Here is a 19,768-nt window from a genome sequence, read left to right as displayed (position 1 = left end):
CACCAAAGCGTGAGCTTCTCTGGGCAGGGCCTCACCCTCTCACAGTAAAGAATTTATTCCCAATATCCAGTCTATCCCTGCCCTCCATCAGTTTAAATGCATTGCCCCTTGTCCTGTTCCATGCCCTGATCCAGAGTCCCTCCCCAGCTCCCCTGGATCCCCTTCAGATGCTGAAAGGTCTCCCTGGGACCTTCTCTTCTGCAGCTCTCAGGGTGTCTCCAAGCAGAGGTGCCCCAGCCCTCTGACATTTACATTTCTCTGCACACGCTGACCGTGCTTTAAACTGTGCATTCTGAACAACCTCTGTAGTGACTCACATAATCACATCAGTTAATGTTAAAAATTCAACATCTGCAAACAGTAGCAATACAAAATGAAAAGAAGAGATCAGTGTTCCAGCTGTGTGATGCAGAGGTTATTCCAGTCTCCTCCTGCAGCCCACAATGCAATGCACCTCCCAAAATAGGTCACTTCATCTTCCAAAGCAGGGTGAAGTCAGAAAATCTCTTCCACTCTTCAAAAGAAACATCCACTTAAATGTTTCATGTGGCAAATAAATTAAAAGTGTAGAGCACAGACTTAAAAAATAAAGTTTCAAAGCACACCCAAGCCCAACCCAGATATTTAGACTCCAAGAGCATTTGTTCCACAGACAAGCAAAAGAATCTCTTTCATGGAGGTGGTTTATTTTAAGAATTTACAGATTTCTGGGGCTTTTCCACTTCTTCACAAGATAACAGAGCAGTCTTGTCAACACAGACACAGGCAGGCTAAACCACATATGCTCAGAAGAGCTCCTCTTCACCTGTAAGGAAAATTGAAACAAATTAAAACCTTTCCATCTATTTATGTATTTATTTTAAACTCCTATCTTCCCCAATTTGAATACTTCACTAATATTCCTTACCACCCCCCAACTATTCATCAAATCTATTTTTTTCTTATATTTTAAATTTCAAAATTTTTCTTATATTTTAGATTTTGAATATGTTCATGTTAGTACAGAAACCTCTTTAGGTATGTCTTTATATACAGACATTTTTAAGCAATTGCATTAAGTCAGGCCACTATGCAAAAATTCAAACAGTAATTGCAAATTAATATCCAATAATAGAGAACAAAATAAACCCCACAGAAAATTATAATTCATATGAGATTATGCTCCCATGGACATAGTTTCCTTAAAATTAGTGAAAATTAAGAACTCTTTGGACAAATTCAAACTAAAAATGTCCAATTTCACAGCTGTTCAGGAAAAAAAGTTTCTGTCTGACCAAAACCATTTAATTCTGACTTCCTAATCTGATTTCATATTTTCTGTGTTCATTAATTTCAAACACAATCCAGTTTCTGTGACACAACTTTACCTCTTGGCTTTGGCTGAAGCGCTTTTTCCGATTAATCCCTGGTTATGGTATTATGAGAGAAAACAAAACAAGCAGGTTAGGAAGCAACTCATGCAAATTCAGGCAAAACTCTGCATGGATTTATGACCACAAATGTATTGTGAGGAGCACAATACAGCACCAAAATCATACAAAGTCCAGATTCCAGGCATTCTGTCAATACACAGGATATGAACACATGGATTTCCATACAGAGCAGAAATTTTTAACTGTTACAGTAATACACATGAGCTACATGCAGTTACAAACTGTGGTCTAAGCCCACACATTTGTAACCTGCAGCACACACACCTGCACAAAACCTCATCCTCAGGCAGACAAGCAAAATGCTCAACTTCAAGTAAAATACATATTCCATATGAAAATATAAAATATTGTGGAAATTCCCTCTTTGCAAACCCAGCCCCAAACTCTCAGCTTCTGAACACCTGATTTATCCAAAAGCATTTCAGTCACACCATTTGCTCTCCCTCACTCAACACTACTGGGCTATTTGACCAGGCAAAGTAGGAAATGTCCAGGTAAAAGGGAGGAGAGGGTAAATCCACCAAAGGCCAGGAGGAAAACCCTCACCTCTCCAGCAAGGATGCATGGTGAGGCTGAAGATCTGTTTCACCAGCTTTTAAACTGCATTTGATCAGAAAAAACTGCCAAACTTCTCTCTGGTTAGTAGAACTGCACAAGCTGAAAAGCTTGGGAGCCATGCCAGGTTTTAGGGAATCTCAAAATCTGCCTGTTCCCCTGGCACACAAGCAGCACATGACTGCAAGAGCTCTGAGGGCACCTTCCCACCAATACTCACAGAGCAGCAGCACCAGAGATGATCTCAATGAGCTCCTTGGTGATGACGGCCTGACGGGTGCGGTTGAAGGTCAAGGTCAGCTTGTCAATCATCTCAGCTGCAGCAAGGCAAGGTTGGAGTTTAAACACAAAATCAGTGTAGAAATGTCTATAAATGCACACACAGAGAGGCTGGATGGGCACAATATCCAAGAGGCTTGTAAACTACTGCAATACCAAGTAGCAATACAAGGCTTAGTGCCTCTTGGCATTTGCAAGTGTCAAATAGTGCCAAATACCAGAGTGCTCCTGACATTTTTTCCCTACAGGTAATATCACCAGTAAACAATCTGAGAATTCAGCTTGTCACTTAAACATCTGCAGAACAGCTGGCAGACTTGTAAATACCAGGCATGACATAGCTTATTGTAACACAAGACAAGCAGGCATCATTTGTTTTGAAATTAGATTTCACTGTCAATTAACTGCATTGTTCTTTCCTTCAAGTTGTGGCAAATGGAGACAGATTTTTCTCAATATTTCTTCTCAATTATTTCTAAACACAGCAGTATCACCTCTTTCTCTCAAGTTAGTCATCAGAGCCATGCCTACCACTGCAGGCAGCCCAACTGCACATCACATCAGCTTCACACAATCACCAGTATCCCTCCAAAGCATATCTACATATTCTCTACTTGCTCCATGACAGATGATTTTTTAACTATTGTTTGTTTTCCCACCTTTAAATTGCACTGCACTAATTGTATTTGCCGAACGAGTAAGTACAGATTTATAAAAATTCAGGAAATCCTCAGAGCAGCCACATGAAAGGAGCATAGAGAATATTTAGCCATTACAAGACTAGTTTAGTATTTCATATGCCTTTTAAAATAATCTGTTATTGCATTTCCAGTCCTAGGCCCGTTTCTTGGCAGCAATCCCTCTGTCTAGGGACTAAATACAGTTTGAAACAAAATCTGTTTAACTGGCTCGAAAAAATAACTCAAAATGGAATTAAGATAGCAAACAGCTGATATTTGAAGTGAAGTATCACACAAAGGGAGGTCAGCACTTTCCTGCTGAACAACTGAAGTCCTGGAGAAGCAGGGAGGAGCTTACAGGCATTCTTGCTGGCGTTGTCCATGGCAGTCATCCTGGCGCTCTGCTCGCTGGTGGTGGATTCCTTCAGGGAGTAGTACAGAATGTTTGCTAGCGTGAACTCCTGGTAGTTCCTCAGCACATCAGCATCAATGTCATCATAGATACTCAGGCTTTCTGCAAAACATGCAGCAGCAGGCTTACACACAGCCAGGATTTACTACTTCCAGCAAAATGCAATGACATGGAGAAGTTTCCTTGGCTGGGCTGTTTCAGTACTTAAGGCAGAACAGAGGGATTTTCTGAACATATTATGTGTACCTTCAGAATCTCTATGCTAGTTATAATTCTTTTAGCGATTTCAATTCAATATTAGAAAGTCAGACCAAAGCAAAATACATTATTGCCATATTATGTTTAACCTTCCCACACAATGCTGCATTTGGGGGTATTTTTAGTGAGCAGTGAAAAGTCACTCACTACTCAGACTATTCAGTGCTGAAAATTTTGGAACTGACAGAATTTACATATGCACAAATCTTGCTTGAGACAGAATCTCAAACCAGAATTAGTATCACCTTTCCTTTTAAACTCCTTGCCCCGCAGCACCTTTGTGAGCCAGCCTTGGACTGATTTAGACCAAGACAAAACCATCTGTTAAACTATGATACAAGCACCATAATAAGATGCTTTAATATCATATTCCCATTTTAAGAGTGCTTTTCTTGTGATTTATCACTGCATGTAACTGGTGGTTTCTAGCTCCCTACTTACCAGAGCCAGCCACAGTTTCAAAGGAGAAGATTGGTTTTTCATCAGTCTTGTAAGAGATGACAGACCTGCATAAAAAGAGCAAAACAGGCTCTTCAGTTCAACTGAACTGACTCTAAACTGAATGGTTCAAATCAAATTAGAATAGACAAATTCTGGCTTTCCAATGCCACAAAGTTTTGTGATAACCCTGATGAAAAGATCTTGGATACCATGTGGATATAATAATGTGTTGACTGTAAATATAACAGCTATACACAAGTTAAAAGGGAGTTCCAACCACAGAAAAAAAACAGCCCAGTTCTTGACAAACAACAAAATCAAGAAGTAAAGTGAATATGCCAAATGACAGTCAGTTTTCATACAACTTCATTGGGCCAATATACTCTCTGAGGCATTCTGCCAGCTATTTTCCCAGTGAAGTTTCAGTTCCACCTTACCTGAAGCGATTGTAGATGACAGAGCCTTCATCAAACTCATACCCAGAGTTTAACAGCTCCAAAGCAATGGCTGAAGCGTCCCCAAAGCTCGGAGGTCTCCGTCCCACCTCTTTGAATGTCAGCAGGAAATAGTTGCCATGTGTCCTGCAGCAACAACAAACCTGTGTTAGAGCCAAGTGGATGCTCTAAAGTACAAGAGCAGCAAGACTTACTAGAAGTAACTGTAACTTAGGAGTGTTTAGAATGAAACAATTTACTGAAGTAGAGTCAGAAAGAAACTTTGCCTTTAGTTAAATTACCACAGCTTCACAATACACACATGTAACAGCACCAGTTGCCAGCTTTCAGACTTTTATTTCAAGAATATAACAGTGCTGTGTAACAGTTTCCCAAATTGTGTATCAAAACCACCTTCTGAGTATTTGCAGATTTTTTTTGCAGGAATTTGAATTTAACACAGTTCCCTTAAATGCAATTTCCTGCCAGTCTTGAAATTTCTACCACAGAAAACAAAACTCCAAACTGCACTTTTGGGCCCCATCCTTTTTACCTTTGAAGCAGGCCTCTGATCTTGTCACCTACTCCAACCACCATAACCTCTTTCCCTGCATTTGAGAGGCTGGTAATCTCATTCTTCAGGGTTTTAGCAATGGATGTGTGGATAGCACCACACAGGCCTCGGTCAGAGGACACACCAATGAGGAGATGCTTCTTCTTGTCCTCAGGTGCCTTTATTTCTGCTTTCTCATAAAGAGCTGAAAAAAAAAAAAAAATTACATTTTTCAAGGGTGGCAAAAAAAAAGAAAGTAAGTAATAAAAAATGCTCTGAATTATTCTAACTAAAACCAATACCAAAGAGGCTCCAGATCTCAGCTAGATTAATTTTATTTCCTTTGCAATTGTTCCAAGCTTGCACATGGTCAGACCAGATGTGAGCAAGAAACATTTCAAAGCCAGTCACAGCTCTGATCACATCAGTGAAGTTCACTGTGCAAACAGACTACTGGAAGGTTAAAAAGCCTTGGCATTTTATCACCAGTATGAAAACCTCCTCCTCTGCTCCCCCATCATGAAGTGCAAGATGTTTCTCTCACACAGAGCTCCTGTTCCATAGACCCTGGCAGGCTTCAGCTCCCTCTCAGCTCTTGCATATTTGGCTGCAGACACCATCTTCATGGACTTGGTGATCTTCTGGATGTTCTTGATGGACTTCAAACGCCTGGTGACTGCAGGGTTAAGGGTTCAAGGTCAGAGACTGTACTGGGCATAACAACTCAAACCCCAACAACAATCTGCCAGCAAGAGCCATCCAGAAAGATTTTGCCACGTTCCTCAAAGAAGAGGAAATAAATAAACAAACAGCACACAAATAAACCTCATAAGAGACGTTGATGTAAGAACATAGCTGACACAAGTTCATCTTTACAATACAGACATTATTTTTTTCAGACATGACATTCATTTAATGTTTATCCCACCATGAAGTCTATTTGCCATTCTCTTTACTTCCAAATCTACCTGTTTCACAAATATATTATTTGAGGTATAATGTCTTCTTTCACAGATGACAAGCAGAGAAAATAAAAAGTCCCCACAGTATGAAGACAGAACAAACTTCCTTCTCTATTTAGACTGTGGTAAAATGACATTTATAAAAACACTAATGGAAAAAGAAACCAAAACAGGTATCCCATTGACAAGCACAATTCCAAGGCAATATCCCTGTTTAAGAACTATGAGGGATGACTTAAGGAAGCATTCTCACACTAAAACCATTCAGTCAATCCCTTTTCCCCCCAAATGCTTCATAAAAGCACAAGGAAAGAAACAAAAGAGAAATTAAGGTAACTCTTAGAGGTAAGCAGAAATCTGGTTTAGCACATATGATAAAAATATTTTTTAAAATCTATTTGAGTAAAACTATAAAAAGACATCTAAATTACTGCTAAAACCTCTTCTGAAGGACACTTGTTTAATGTAATTAGCACTGCAGGCCTGTATATCATTATGTATCACAATCATTTTACCCAACAGAGGATAAAGAGAATTATATTTTAACATGTGGTTTTCCTGCAACATTTTCCCCTCTCAAGAGCAGACAAAACCTTTACTTACTGTCTTTTAGCGTTGCCATATTCCTGACTTGGCCCCTGCAAAGGAATGCAGGAGAAATTAGGATAATTCACTAGGTCTCCACAAACCAACACCTCCCAAGGGCAAGTCCCTTTCAGAGTGATGGAAATTCAAAGATTTGCTGCAGCCACTCTGACCTGTGGCTTGCATGCACACCTTCATCCTTCCCTATCTGTATAATTTCACAGAATCAATGAGGTTGGAAAAGGCCTCTGAGATCATCAAGTCCAACCTATGACCAAACACCCCCTTATCAACTAAACCACCGAGTGCCACATCCAGTCTTCCTCCAGACACCTCCAGGGACGGTGACTCCTCAACCTCCCTGGGCAGCCCATTCCAATGCCTAATTACACTTTCTGTGAAGAAATTGCTCCTAATGTACAACCTAGACCTGTGTTAATCATGTCCTGCCGCTGGCTGCCTGGCAGAAAAGGCCAACTCCCACCTGACTGCACTTTGCTGTCAGGGAGTTATAGAGTGATAAGGTCACCACAAGCCTTCTTTTCTCCAGGCTGAGCTCCCCCAGCTGCTCTCCAGAGGACCTGAGCCCCTTCCCCAGTCCCACTGCCCTTCTCCAGCCCCTTCTCCAGTGCCACTGCCCTTCTCCGGACCCTTCCCCAGTGCCACTGCCCTTCTCCGGACCCTTCCCCAGTGCCACTGCCCTTCTCCGGACCCTTCCCCAGTGCCACTGCCCTTCTCCGGACCCTTCTCCAGCCCCTTCTCCAACCCCACTGCCCTTCTCCGGACTCGCTCCAGCACCTCAATGTCCTCCCTGAACTGAGGGGCCAGAACTGGCCCAGGACACAGAACGCTTTAACGCGTTACCCACCGCCTTGGTTAATGACACGGGGCAAACGAGGGCATTAGAAGGGCAAATTAGAAATAAAAAAATAATTTTAAACAAAGCTTCGTGCAGTGCAATTCGTTTCTAAATTCTATTAAAATGAAGCATAGGAAGCCGCACCATTTCCTGGCCAGAGCAGGGTCTCCTGCCAAATCTGTCCTTCAACCCTTGCCTGTCCCATTCACCCACCCCCACCAAGGACGGACCCTCCATCCCTGCGGGTCCCCGCTGCCCTCATCTCCCGGTCCCGGCTCCGCCACCACTCCTCAGAGCCCGCAGCCCCTCAGGGCCGCCTGCGGCCGCGACCCCGCCGCCCCCAGGCGCCGCACGGCCGAGGGAAGCCATCCCCCCCTCACCCCGCAGGGCCACCCCGGCCATCGGGACGCGCTCCCCCGTGCCCACAGCGCCCGTCCCAGCCCGTGGCGGTACCATTGCGGCTGGACCAGCACGACCGCGGCGCCCCGGGCGAACATGGCGGCGCCTCCACCACAGCCCCGCTGAAGGTCAGCGCGCCCGCACCGCGCCTGCGCCGCCCCGCCGGGATCCGCTTCCAGGGCGCCGCCGCCATTTCCGGAGGGGGCGGGATCGGGACCGGGAGCGGCGCCGGGTCGGGAGCAGGATCAGGATCGGGACGGGACCGGCATCATGGGCAAGTCGGATTTCCTCAGCCCCAAGGCCATCGCCAACCGCATCAAGTCCAAGGGGCTGCAGAAGCTGCGCTGGTACTGCCAGATGTGCCAGAAGCAGTGCCGCGATGAGGTAAATGGGGGCGCGCTGGGGTCCCCGGTCCTGCGGGCGGCTCCGATCTCCGTCTGAGGACGTCCAGTCCCGGTTCTCCCAGGGTCAGGGCCCCTTGGTTCAGGTCAGCTCGTGTGACAGCTCCTATCTCATGGGATCACAGGATGGTTTGGGTTGGGAGGACCTTAAAGATCATCTGCTTCCAACCTCTGCCATGGGCGGGGACACCTTCCACTGTCCCAGGTTGCTCCAAGCCTGTCCAGCCTGGCCTTGGACACTGCCAGGGATCCAGGGACAGCCACAGCTTCTCTGGGCAACCTGAGAAGCCTCAGGGCCTCCCCACCCTCACAGGGAATTATTTCTTCCCAATATCTTATCTGACTCTGCTCTCTATCAGTTTAAAGTCATTGTCCCTTGTCCCACCAATTTCTTTCCCAGTATTGAAGGGAACAAAGTGGGAGCTGCGATCACACCTGTAGGAGTTTACTTGTAGGATTTTAGTACTCTCTTCATTCTATGAGTGTTGCAAATTGAGACAAAGACAAGCCAAGTATTTATTTCTGCTTTACAGAATGGCTTCAAGTGTCACTGCATGTCTGAGTCCCACCAGAGGCAGTTGCTGCTGGCTTCTGAAAATCCTCAGCAATTCATGGATTATTTCTCTGAGTAAGTTTTCTGTGTATTCTTACCCAGATCTTTATCCCCATTTCAGGTCTGCACAGCCACACCCCTAAGGCCCAATAACATCCTATTGAAGACGGTTGTGATACATGTTAGTGTCACCTTTTCTTGTAATTGAAAATTTAGGCATTGCCACCTTTAAACTTTAGGTAGGAGATTTCAAGAAGCCATGATTTTAGTAAAAATTGACAGTTTTGTCTCGTGTTTTAATCCTGTTTAAAGTTGCTGCGTTACCAATACATCACCTTTCTGTCCCCACTGAGTGACTGCCACACACACATGAGCTAAAAGAGCCATAACAGAGAGAGAACAAGTCAGGGGAGGGACTGACATCCCCCAGCTTCTCCCAGGCCTTTGTCCAGCTGACCTGCATGACAGCTGGGATGACTGGAGCTGTCCTCAGCACGAGTTTGAAGTGAGGCTTTATGCTGCAGCCCTGGAATTAGCAGGGAGATGAGTGATCCATCTGCCCCATCCACTCCTCTGCCCTTTGTCCTGCCCTGTGCTCTGTGTCAGTCAGCCTGGGAAGACACCTGGTAACCAAATGCCAGCAATTAGTGGGAAGTGTTGAGATTCCTCTGCTCCATTTTATCCCTCTGAGAGGCTGTTACTCTCTTGGATATTTAAGGTGTGTGCATGTATCATGTTGTGTTTCATCCTGTATTTAATCCTGGTCTACTGAAACAGGGAAATGTGTCAATAATCAGATTTATACTCCAGATGTTTATTTGTTAATGACAACAGAAAATTGCTTCTTAGTTGTTAAAGTTTTACTAAAAATACCTTTTTTTTTATTTCCTAAGGGAATTCCGAAATGATTTCCTAGAATTGCTCAGGAGGAGATTTGGTAAATATTTTCCTGTTTGTTTGTTTGTTTGTTTTAGTGTCTTGTTGGTTCAGTGCAAGCCACATAATAATAATAATAATAATAATAATAATAATAATAATAATAATAATAATAATAATAATAATAATAATACTTCTTTGCTTTAGGAACAAAGAGAGTGCACAATAATATTGTGTACAATGAATACATCAGCCATCGAGAGCACATCCACATGAATGCCACACAGTGGGAGACACTGACTGATTTTACAAAATGGCTGGGGAGAGAAGGTGAGTGCACCTGCTCAGGGTTGGGAAATCTTAAAATTATTTGGTAATTAAATTCCTGATAATTGATCAGTAAATATTTGTGCTAATTCTTTTTCTTTCTTCCCCTCCCCTCCTGTATATAACATGAAAAGATTTCCAGACATATTTCTGTGCTAACCATTAGGAGTTTGCTTGTGGAAAATGTTAGAAGTCTGGGATAAGTACATCAGTTGTGAGCCTTTCCTTGTTCCATCTGCTGGTCTGGATTTACTGGATACATTGCTAAATTCTAAATCAGCTTCTAACAGTTGCCATTTAAAAATTACAGATTCTTTCCACATCTGACAAGAGGCAAGCAGTTATTTTCATTCCTGGCCTAGTGGAAGGGTTAAAGCTGGAGATCTGCAGTTCTGTGTTTGGTGGGAGGAAGAGAGATTAAATGGCACTGTGGTGTGACAGAAAGTTTACTTTGGCTCTGTTCTGCAGGATACATCCAGCAGTTACAGAGTGTTTGGAAAGTCACTCTAGCCAGGCTCAGTAACAATAGCACAGTGCTGCAGTATTTCCTTTAGTATGACACTGTGAGTGTGTATCATTTATACATGTTAGATTTCTGTCTTCTTCCTTGTTAAAACAGTGGGAAGGAAACATTTTCTTCAATAAGGAAAGGGTTGTAAAACACTTCATGCACTTTGTGATGTACACTGGAATGTGTCCAAACATATCTGAGGGCAGAAACACATGGTACAGATAATTCAAAGTCAGTTTTAGTAGCCCAGTAAGGACTGTGTTGTCTCTGGTGAAGTATCCACATTGCTACAGCGAACAAATTACACAGTTTTATTTGTCCTTACTTTCTACATCTCATATCACTTTTCTGCTGACAAATCTTATGGCTACTGCTTAGCTCTAATTGCAGTTCTGCTGTTCCTAAGGCCTGCCTTTTGCAGCTTTCCCAAAACCCTCTGATTTTAAGGATTCCCACAAACTTGGACTGAAAATGATCTTGATATTGTTAACACTAATCTGACTTTGTTTTGCCTTGACTTTTTAGGTCTTTGCAAGGTTGATGAGACCCCTAAGGGCTGGTACATTCAGTACATCGACAGGGACCCAGAGACCATTCGCAGGCAGCAAGAGCAAGAGAGGAAAAAGAAACAGGACCTTGATGATGAGGAAAAAACTGCCAAATTCATTGAGCAGCAAGTTAGAAGAGGTTTGGAGGGGAAAGAACTGGTGAGAAAAATTGCACTGTGTGTGAACCTTCAGCTCAAAGCTCCTTGTGGTTAAGTCAGTGGGGAATTTGATGCTGCTGGAATCCTTGACTGGTATTTCCTTTGCTTCCTAACTTGGAGTTACATTGTACCTAGCTTGCAGTAGTAATAAGGAAGTAATAATTACTGCTCTTCCAGTGATTAGTGATTTAAAAATCACTCTTGAATTTAGGAAGGGGCAGCAAACAATCCATTAAGCTGCATCATGTCTTCATTTATGGAATTTCACAACTAATAGGGCTGCAGATAACAAGTACCTGGTGCATGGAGAAGGCTGAGATAAATAACCAGGGGGCTCTGGCATAATCAAGTTCACAAAGTGAAAAGTTCTGTTTTGGTGGTGCTGGTGTGGTTATTTGGGATCTGTTTACTGGGCATCATGCCATGACCCCATACATGTTGCCTGGGGCTAAAATCTCCCATTTGATCCTGGGTATTGATGGGTACATTTAAATCCTGTTGTAAACAATTACCTGCTTCTTAATTTAAAACTAATTGAAATTTAAATGGCCTGAGCCTTTGGTGCTTAAAAATTGGAAAGATACCAGAATTTCCTTCTTTGAGTTAGCAGTCTGTCCAGAAACCAGTCACATCATGCTGGTTCAGGTAGAGAAAACTGCTGCAGCAAGGCCACTTGCCTTTTATGCTGGAATTGAGCAAGTTTAGGCAGCATCTCTGTTAACTGGAGAGTTTTGCACAGGAGCCTGTAATGAGATGATGTTTTCAAGTTTGATCTTTTATAAATCAAACCAGCTTGAATATTATAGTTACTGTCTGTAATACTGAGCTAATCAATGATTATGATATCTTGACTCAGTTTTCTGTTTGATTCTTTAAATGTGCTTTGTGTTTTTTGGCAGGAAATGCCAGTCTATACTGAACTGAACAGAGAAAACGAAGAAGAAAAAGGTAACTAGATTTTGATGGATGTAATTTTCTGGAATCTACTGGAGCTGATTCTGTGAAATCAGTAAAAATGAGAAAATTTTGTGAGATTTTGGAACTGATTCAAATGAAATGAGCATTGAAGCCTGCTTGGTTCTTCATAAAATGCTTTGAGATCAGTCATAAAAAGCACTAGAAAATGGAAATACAGAGTATTCTGTATTACAAAATTTAATTTACTTTAAAAGCTAAACCAAAATATAGATTAGTAAATATTTTCAAATTTGTGCTTCTTTTCTATTTGCGGATTTTAAAAATTGTTAACATCCTTCAATGCAGTTATTCGTAAAGATAGAAATAGAGTAACGTCTCTTTATTTTTTAGTTACATTTAATTTAAACAAAGGAGCAAGTTCTTCAGTCGCAGCATCTTCTAAAACAAGGTGAGAAAAGAATTTAAGGCCAATCCTTAAAGAACTTCTATGACAGTGATATTTGTGTGAACAGGAAGGTTTGTCTTGTCCTGAAATATTTGGAGTCTAATCTGTCATCCTCTGTTGGTATTCACAAGGGTGACTGAGTGACTTCATGGTTGGTTTTGTATTTGAAATGATGAGTGGGTGTATCTTAAATGGAGCTGTGAGGAGCCTTGTTGAATTCAGATGCCCATAAAATAATAGTTAGTTACAGCTTCCTCCATGGAGGGTGGGAAAGGGATCCAGCCAAAGCATTTGCAGTGATGCCATCCAGCCCCAGCTGCCTTCTATGAATGGATATTCCTGACTGGTTAATTTTGGTTCCTAAAAGGTTTCATTGCCTTGTCTAATTGGAGACAATACTTTCTTTGGTCATCGTTTAAGCAGCTAAATCTGCCTGAAATAAATCTTCCCAGAGCTCTGGAATTTAATTGTCACTGTGTAACCACAAGCAATGCAGGACAAAAGGGATCAATAATGCAAATAATACTGACTTACAGCAGCCTGGGGAACTGTTTGATGAGTAGTACATCTTCTCATGTAAGGCAATATTGTAATTAAATGTATTCCAGGTAAAAGAAAGCTTTTCCCTCATCTCACTCAGCTCTTAGATAAGGTATCTGATGGGATATATGCCAGGCAGAAAATGAGACAGTAAAGCAGCTCTTTGCAATAATAGAGACAGATTGCAGGCTTTAAGGAAAACTTGTAAATTATCCCTAAGCATTGAGTTGTGCTTAAGATGGTTCTGAAACTTAATCCAGACTCTCACTTGAATAGTTTCAGTGAGGAATACTGCAGGTCCTTGCTAAAATTTGGCCAAATGTGAAATCCTATATCAAGTAGTCTAATTTCTTCACAGCATATACAAAATACTTATCTGTAAACTTTGAAATGGTAGTAAGTTCACAGCTAGATATGTTTATCTTCTTAAATATGGACACTGCAGTTATGTTTTAATTGTATATTGCCCCTTTATGAGATTTTTTTAAGTACTTGCTATTTGATTTGTGATTTAATGTGCAATTTTGATTATTCAGATTTTCTCTGAAATATAGTTTTTCTCTTAAAGTTACTTGTACTGCAATTCCTGTCTCTTCATTCCTGTGGGGTATCTTCCCTGTGGGTGTATATCCAACATCCTCACCACAGGCAGAGCATGCAATTTGTCCTAAGGCCATATTATTTATTGCATCACTGTTCACCTCAGAGCAGCTGCCTTCATCTTTTGAGTTGACACAATATCTAAATTTTTTTACTGTGTTCAAATGCCTGTTATAAAAATGGCTGAACTGAAGCTGCCCATGGGCAGTTCTCACTTTACCTAGATGTTCCCTGATCCCTGAGATGTAACTTTTTCTGCTGATTGCTCTTTATTTTGCACAGTTAGGCTGTTTGCCCGTTTTGAATATGGTTATGAAGGTGACATTTGGTTGCTGAGTGTGGAGCTCTTTTCTACAGATTCCAGGGTGTTTTCTCCCATTGCCAGATAAGCTCAATATCTCTGTCTGGAAGGAGTTCTAGATATCTGCCCGGTCTGAGAGTTCCTCTGTCCAGATGGCTTCTCTAAAGTTTGTGCTTTCAAATTTGAAAACCTTACTTGCAGACCAGCTTTTGTCTTCTTTGCTGAACTCAAGACCTTGATCAACTTTTTGTTTGTGCAGTGGTGACCTGGTCATGGGGCTGTGTCCATTCTGCTGCACTGCCAGCAGTGACCCTCAGTGGACATGGGGTTTGCACCCCAAGGAGATCAGTTCTAGAGGAGGAGCTGTGTAGGGTCTGCAAGGGGACTGGGACAACTGAAATCAAGCAGAGCAGCACAACCAGCTCTTCAAATGCATCTTGGGAGAGGGGAAAAAATGTTAGGTCTGCTGTGAAAACACCATCTTACTTTTCCAGCAGTGTCCTTGGACAGAATGCACTGAAGATGGTGGAGGGGGCAGTTAAAAGAAAAGAAGTAGCTCATAGCTCTGGTCAGTCCAAAGAGAAAAAGAAGAAATCTGCACTGGATGAGATCATGGAGGTAATAATCATGCAGGATCTGTTTCTGTGGCCCTGTGACAATGTCCACTTCACCTTTGAAGTGACCTCAGACCTTCAGTTCACATGGAATTCCAACTTTCACATCTTACCAGGCAAAATAATTTCATTTCCCCATAAAACTGGTTTCATTTCTTCATAAAACTGGCTGCTCAACTCTGCCTATTCCCCAGATGACTAAGGTGTTGGGAAGTAAAGGAATACAGATTTTGCAAGAGAAGAAAATACCTAGAAACACTTGCAAAAAACAAAATACAAATCACCATCATTTTGTCATGAGTTCCTGGATTCATCCAATGGATTTATGAGGCAAGACTATACTGACTTACCCTAATTTAGGGTTTGGGGATTGTTTTTGTTCCCCACATGACATGGGGCTGGAGAATTGGTTCAGAGCTGATCAAAGGCATGGGACAGCAGTGGAAGGAAGAAGTAAATGGTGATTATTTGTTGTTCTTTAGCTTGAAGAGGAGAAGAAAAGAACATCTCGAAGAGACTACTGGTTACAGCCTGTAAGTGACTTTAAAATTGTTATACCAAATCCAGCCAATTCTGCATTTCTAAAGCCATTTTTTATTAGTGTAAAGATCCAAAAGCAGATTACAAACTAAATTCACACTTATTTGCCCTTTCCTGCTCTTGACCCATTGAGGGCTGTCACATTAGATTGTGAATTCAAGTATAACTGTATGTGTCAAAGAAACCCAAGAAAGTCTTGAGGGATGCTACTTTGAGCCAGTAATTTGACAATATACACAAATTCCTGAAAGCCACATCTTCACTATTGTTGCTTCCTGCACTCTGCTGTACTGTTAATTTAGATTGTAGAATTGTTTGCATGTTTTGGCACTTTATTTTATTTTTTCTCTCCTTTCAAATCTCCCAGGAAATTATTGTAAAAATTGTAACAAAAAAGCTTGGAGAGAAATACCACAAGAAGAAGGCAATTGTTAAGGTAAGGTGGGCTATGGGGAACACTGGTTTGGATTTTCTGGAATTAGATAATTTAGGGAGATTTGTTTCTTTGTGCTGATTGTTCAGCCTTAAGACAACACTGTTGAGGACTGAAATGTCACCTCACCTGTATTGGGACTTATTCTGGACAGGCTGTGAGCCTCTGAATTGGTTTAAGGGCATCTATTCAGTGATCTTTTCTTAAGCACAGTTTTGTCCTGTGTAGTTTGTCCCTATTAACACGTCCATAATAATAATCCCTGTATCCATGGGATGTGACAACAGCAGTGCAGTTGAATTTTAACCCAAGACTAGTCAGTTCTGCACTGATATTTCAAGCTGCAGGATCTCATTTGCACATAAAATCTCCAGGCTGAAGCCCTTGCATTTTCCTGGTTTTGAAAATGCAGAATTGCAGAGTCACAATGCCAAAGTTTTTTAACTTTGAAATGTAAATTTAGAGAAAAATGTTTGGTATTTCTGTTTGCCTTTCAAAACAGGAAGTGATTGACAAATACACAGCAGTTGTGAAGGTGATTGACTCTGGGGACAAGCTGAAGCTTGATCAGACACATCTAGAAACTGTAATACCAGCACCAGGTACAGCTGTTTCCTTCTGTTTTCAGTTTCTGCCACTGCAAAACTTATATTTAATTTCTTTTATACTATAATTCATCCACTTGAAGGTACCATAACCTCTCCTGAGAAGACAGGCTGAGAGAGTTGGGGTTTTTCAGCCTGTGAAGACCTTAAAGCACCTTCAAATACTTACAGGGGGTTTATAAGAAAGATGGGGAAAAACTTTCCAGCAGAAGTTTGGAACCCTGTTTTGTAATTTTTCCTATTTCTATTTCAGGCAAGAAAGTGATGGTATTAAATGGTGGCTACAGGGGAAATGAAGGCATTTTGGAGTCTATCAATGAGAAGAGGTTTTCAGTGACAATAACAATTGACTCAGTAAGTACCAGACATTGCAAGCTCTTGTTTACAGAGAGTTTTCCATCTGTACATGGAGAGCTTTCAGAAAGAACCATGTTATCCTTAATCTTGCCTTACAGGTGGGATTTGTGGTGTGCAGAGTTCTGTGGACAGCCCCCACCTATCAACAGCCACATATTCCCACCTGTCACAGGCTTATTCTTTGCTGTTTGCTAAGAATCTTCAAAAAGATGCTAGGGTGCTGAACTTAGCAAGTTTTGAACTTGCAAGAGATTTGGAAAATATTTTGTGTGTTTATTTTGAACATGGCTGTCGTGGTACTGTTTTGTGGGAAGGTAAAAAATGCAAAATATGCAAGGATGTGAATTTACTCCTGCCTTTTCCAGATTGATATGGGGCTTTATGTGCTCATTTTTTGTCTGGTTTATGGTTAACAGTTATGGTTAACAGTCAGTCCATGCCACCATGTCTGTGTGGCTCTTTCTTTATTCTGCTCTGCAAAACCAATCTTTAAACTGATTGATAAAGCACAGATGACACTGGCTCACTGTCAATCTTCTTAAACACAGCTTGCAATTCAAAGAAGGGCTGCACAAACTCAGCCCAGGTTGGATTCTGGAGGATTTGGGAAGAGACTGTGCAGATGCCCTGATGAGAGGGAGGAACTTTGGCACTAAAAGCAAACTGAAAGTGAAAGAGTTTCTGGCATGGTGTTGAGGCCTGGTCACATTCTGTGGTCAGGCTGAAAATTATTAATCAAAGAACATTGTATCATGAACAAATCCTCTTTACTTCTCCTACTATAATCTCCCTGTTGAGAATTCAAGAAACAATTTTATGTTATGATGTTTGGTTTTTTTTTTTTGTCATTCTCCAGGGACCTTTAAAAGGGCGCAGAGTTGAAGATATCCAGTATGAAGATGTTTCCAAACTTGCCTGAGGTGCTAAATCATACATCCGAGAAGATTTTGGTTCTCAAAGCCTTCTTTGTGACATCTTTCAGGCAGACACAAGACTCTACCATGTCAGGGTTTTAATTGTGTGTGTATGTATTTATAATGTATATAGACATTCAAAAACAGCAAACTTGATTTATTTAAAGATAGCAATTGATTTTTTGTTACATAAAATGTTTATGGAAATACTATCAGTGGAAATTTTCATCTAATTTTATATCAAAGTTATAATATTTCCTTCAATTTCCTTTTGTAAAATGTAGCAGAGAGCTGCAAACTGGAGTATGTGGGCAGGTCCTAAAGAGAGAATTACCTACAGGGAGGCAGAGTGTGTTGGAGCCAGAGGAGTTAACACACTTTGCAATTTAGAGTCAAAATGGACTTCAGAGTGCATGAAGAAGCCATGGGATTGAGGGGATAGCAGGAAGATTCCAGTGCTGCAAGGGGTTATTTCCTGGATGCTGTAAGAATGCTCTGGTTTATTATGTGCAGTCACCAGTTTGTTTTTGGTCAGCACAGCAGTGACAGTAGAATGCAAGTCATTACTCCTCCAGCAGGTTTGTCAGGGCTCCTGAAAATACTGATATGGAATTTATCTTCATAGGGACTCCATATGGAGCTGCTCATGGATGTTACTTGTGGAGTGTTTTGGGATGCCAGGTGAAGCTTGGCCAGATATGAATTGGGGGTTGCTTCTTTGGTTTTCCAAAGCCTTTTCCTTTCTTCCATTGTTGCTCTGCTACATGAGTAATGTTACTTGTGCTAAATGATGTAGCATTACTTATTTTATTTTTTTAAAAGTGTCCCATTTTGTACAATGTTTAATTTCTAAGGCACTTCAGGAATAAACAGAAACCTTTCTTAGGCCAGTGTGTTTCTTACCAACCTTTCCAATGCTGTTGATTTAAGTCCACCAAAGAGCACAGTGAAGTGCTGGGTTGGTGCACCACATTATTTGGGTAAAAAAAACCATGTGGGTGGTCCTGGGGAAACTAAACTCAACTGAAGGTTGTGTGTCTCTGGAATCTATTTCCTTTCATTGCCTCAAATGGTTGATTTGTGGTTTCCAGGGGAAACCTGCACAGAACTGGGGGTCTGCAGAGGTTTAATGAAACAGCTGCTGTCTGAGGTAGCCTGGAACAGCCTCACACAGGACATCAGCTGTCTTCTCAAGCATAAAGAGTGCAGAGACTTATGAGAACTGGAGGCACAGAACACTTGTCTGTAAATTCAGGCTCTTTGTGCAGCCTGGGCTGTGTTAACAGCACTGCCCTCTCCCAGAGAACAGGCAGTGAGAGAGAGGAGGTTTGTGGGGGGTAACGAGGGCAAGTGACAGAACAGAGCAGCTTCTGTATCACTGAAAATAATCACACATGACATTCTGCAACCTGATGAATTAGAGTAAATATGTAGACAAATGGTATGGAGAAGACCAGAGAATGGTATCTCACTGAAGTGGCTGTTGCAGGATGTTGTGGAGGTCAGAAATGATGGGTGAGTTGAAAGAAGCAATAAATAATTTGTAGGAAGTTGCTGACACTTCAAGAGGAACTTTGAAAAGACATTTCAAAACCTCACTGATCCTGACACAGCTGCAAGAAAGATCCTGTACCAGCTTTTAGTGCCCAAGTGAAGGAAACCAAAGTTGGGAAGGGCAAGGAGACTACTTGAGTTCCTTTCCTAAATTAGGGCTGATTGAAAAGGATAAGGCCAATGTGTTTTAGTAAGGTGTTCCAAAAGCAGAGTTTTAAATCCAGCTTCTGGTACACACACAGGTATACTTGTTTCACTACTGATCTCATTCATTGCTGAATGCTCCTGAAAAGTAAGAGATCTTTTGGGAGCTAAGCTCTCTGGATGAGAAACTTTTAATGCTGATTATTTCTATATAGTGTCAATATTTCCCACTTTCAAAGATTTGTATATCTGTGTGAAGCCCCATTCTGATGTTGAATTTTTACAAAAGGGCTGGAGGCTGTCTGAGACTCATCTACCTAATTCCTGGCTAATATAGCAGCAACAATTATTGCAAGGACCCTCCTTATCACTGGTTAATCCATCTTTAAATACTGGAAACTACTCATAACACCCATTCCAGACCCATGTTCCTTCCCTGTTAAATTTCCTTTACTTATTGCACATCCTTCTTTTTGCCCAGTCCAACATTGTATGAACTTGTATTTTCTCCAGCAGTCTGGAAACAAAGGTGTAAGTATTAAATACATATTAAATGTTATATTAATACAAAATAAATCT

The 19,768-nt window shown here is 41.5% G+C and overlaps 2 protein-coding genes across 5 annotated transcripts; one reads left to right on the top strand and one right to left on the bottom strand.

Moving 5' to 3' along the window:
- Positions 1 to 665: 665 nt before the first annotated feature.
- Positions 666 to 7,986, bottom strand: ATP5F1C (ATP synthase F1 subunit gamma). 3 transcript variants are annotated; one of them, XM_059472121.1, is made up of 10 exons: positions 7,905 to 7,986; positions 6,611 to 6,645; positions 5,590 to 5,721; positions 5,046 to 5,250; positions 4,496 to 4,639; positions 4,059 to 4,123; positions 3,306 to 3,461; positions 2,209 to 2,305; positions 1,368 to 1,405; positions 666 to 805 (listed from the first exon to the last, which is right to left on the bottom strand). In XM_059472121.1, the coding sequence occupies exons 1-9, from the start codon at positions 7,946 to 7,948 to the stop codon at positions 1,399 to 1,401; spliced, it is 885 nt and encodes a 294-aa protein (XP_059328104.1). In that variant the 5' UTR covers positions 7,949 to 7,986; the 3' UTR covers positions 666 to 805; positions 1,368 to 1,398. The 3 variants fall into 3 exon arrangements, with proteins under 3 accessions (XP_059328104.1, XP_059328105.1, XP_059328106.1); XM_059472122.1 differs by lacking the exon at positions 1,368 to 1,405; XM_059472123.1 differs by lacking the exons at positions 666 to 805; positions 1,368 to 1,405 and having other exon boundaries at positions 2,205 to 2,305.
- Positions 7,987 to 8,074: 88 nt separating this feature from the next.
- Positions 8,075 to 18,370, top strand: KIN (Kin17 DNA and RNA binding protein). Of its 2 annotated transcripts, none has more exons than XM_059472302.1 (13): positions 8,075 to 8,234; positions 8,785 to 8,879; positions 9,698 to 9,741; positions 9,888 to 10,010; positions 11,044 to 11,225; positions 12,124 to 12,172; positions 12,533 to 12,590; positions 14,526 to 14,646; positions 15,125 to 15,175; positions 15,550 to 15,618; positions 16,118 to 16,217; positions 16,474 to 16,574; positions 17,434 to 18,370. In XM_059472302.1, exons 1-13 carry the CDS (start codon positions 8,121 to 8,123, stop codon positions 17,494 to 17,496), a joined length of 1,170 nt encoding a protein of 389 aa, XP_059328285.1. In that variant the 5' UTR covers positions 8,075 to 8,120; the 3' UTR covers positions 17,497 to 18,370. The 2 variants fall into 2 exon arrangements, with proteins under 2 accessions (XP_059328285.1, XP_059328284.1); XM_059472301.1 differs by having other exon boundaries at positions 14,523 to 14,646.
- Positions 18,371 to 19,768: the final 1,398 nt, after the last annotated feature.

The sequence above is a fragment of the Ammospiza nelsoni genome, chromosome 5 (genome assembly GCF_027579445.1).
Source record: "Ammospiza nelsoni isolate bAmmNel1 chromosome 5, bAmmNel1.pri, whole genome shotgun sequence".
Lineage (NCBI taxonomy): Eukaryota > Metazoa > Chordata > Aves > Passeriformes > Passerellidae > Ammospiza > Ammospiza nelsoni.
Note: the sequence above shows the minus strand (reverse complement) of the source record. Positions and strands in the feature narration are given on the sequence as shown.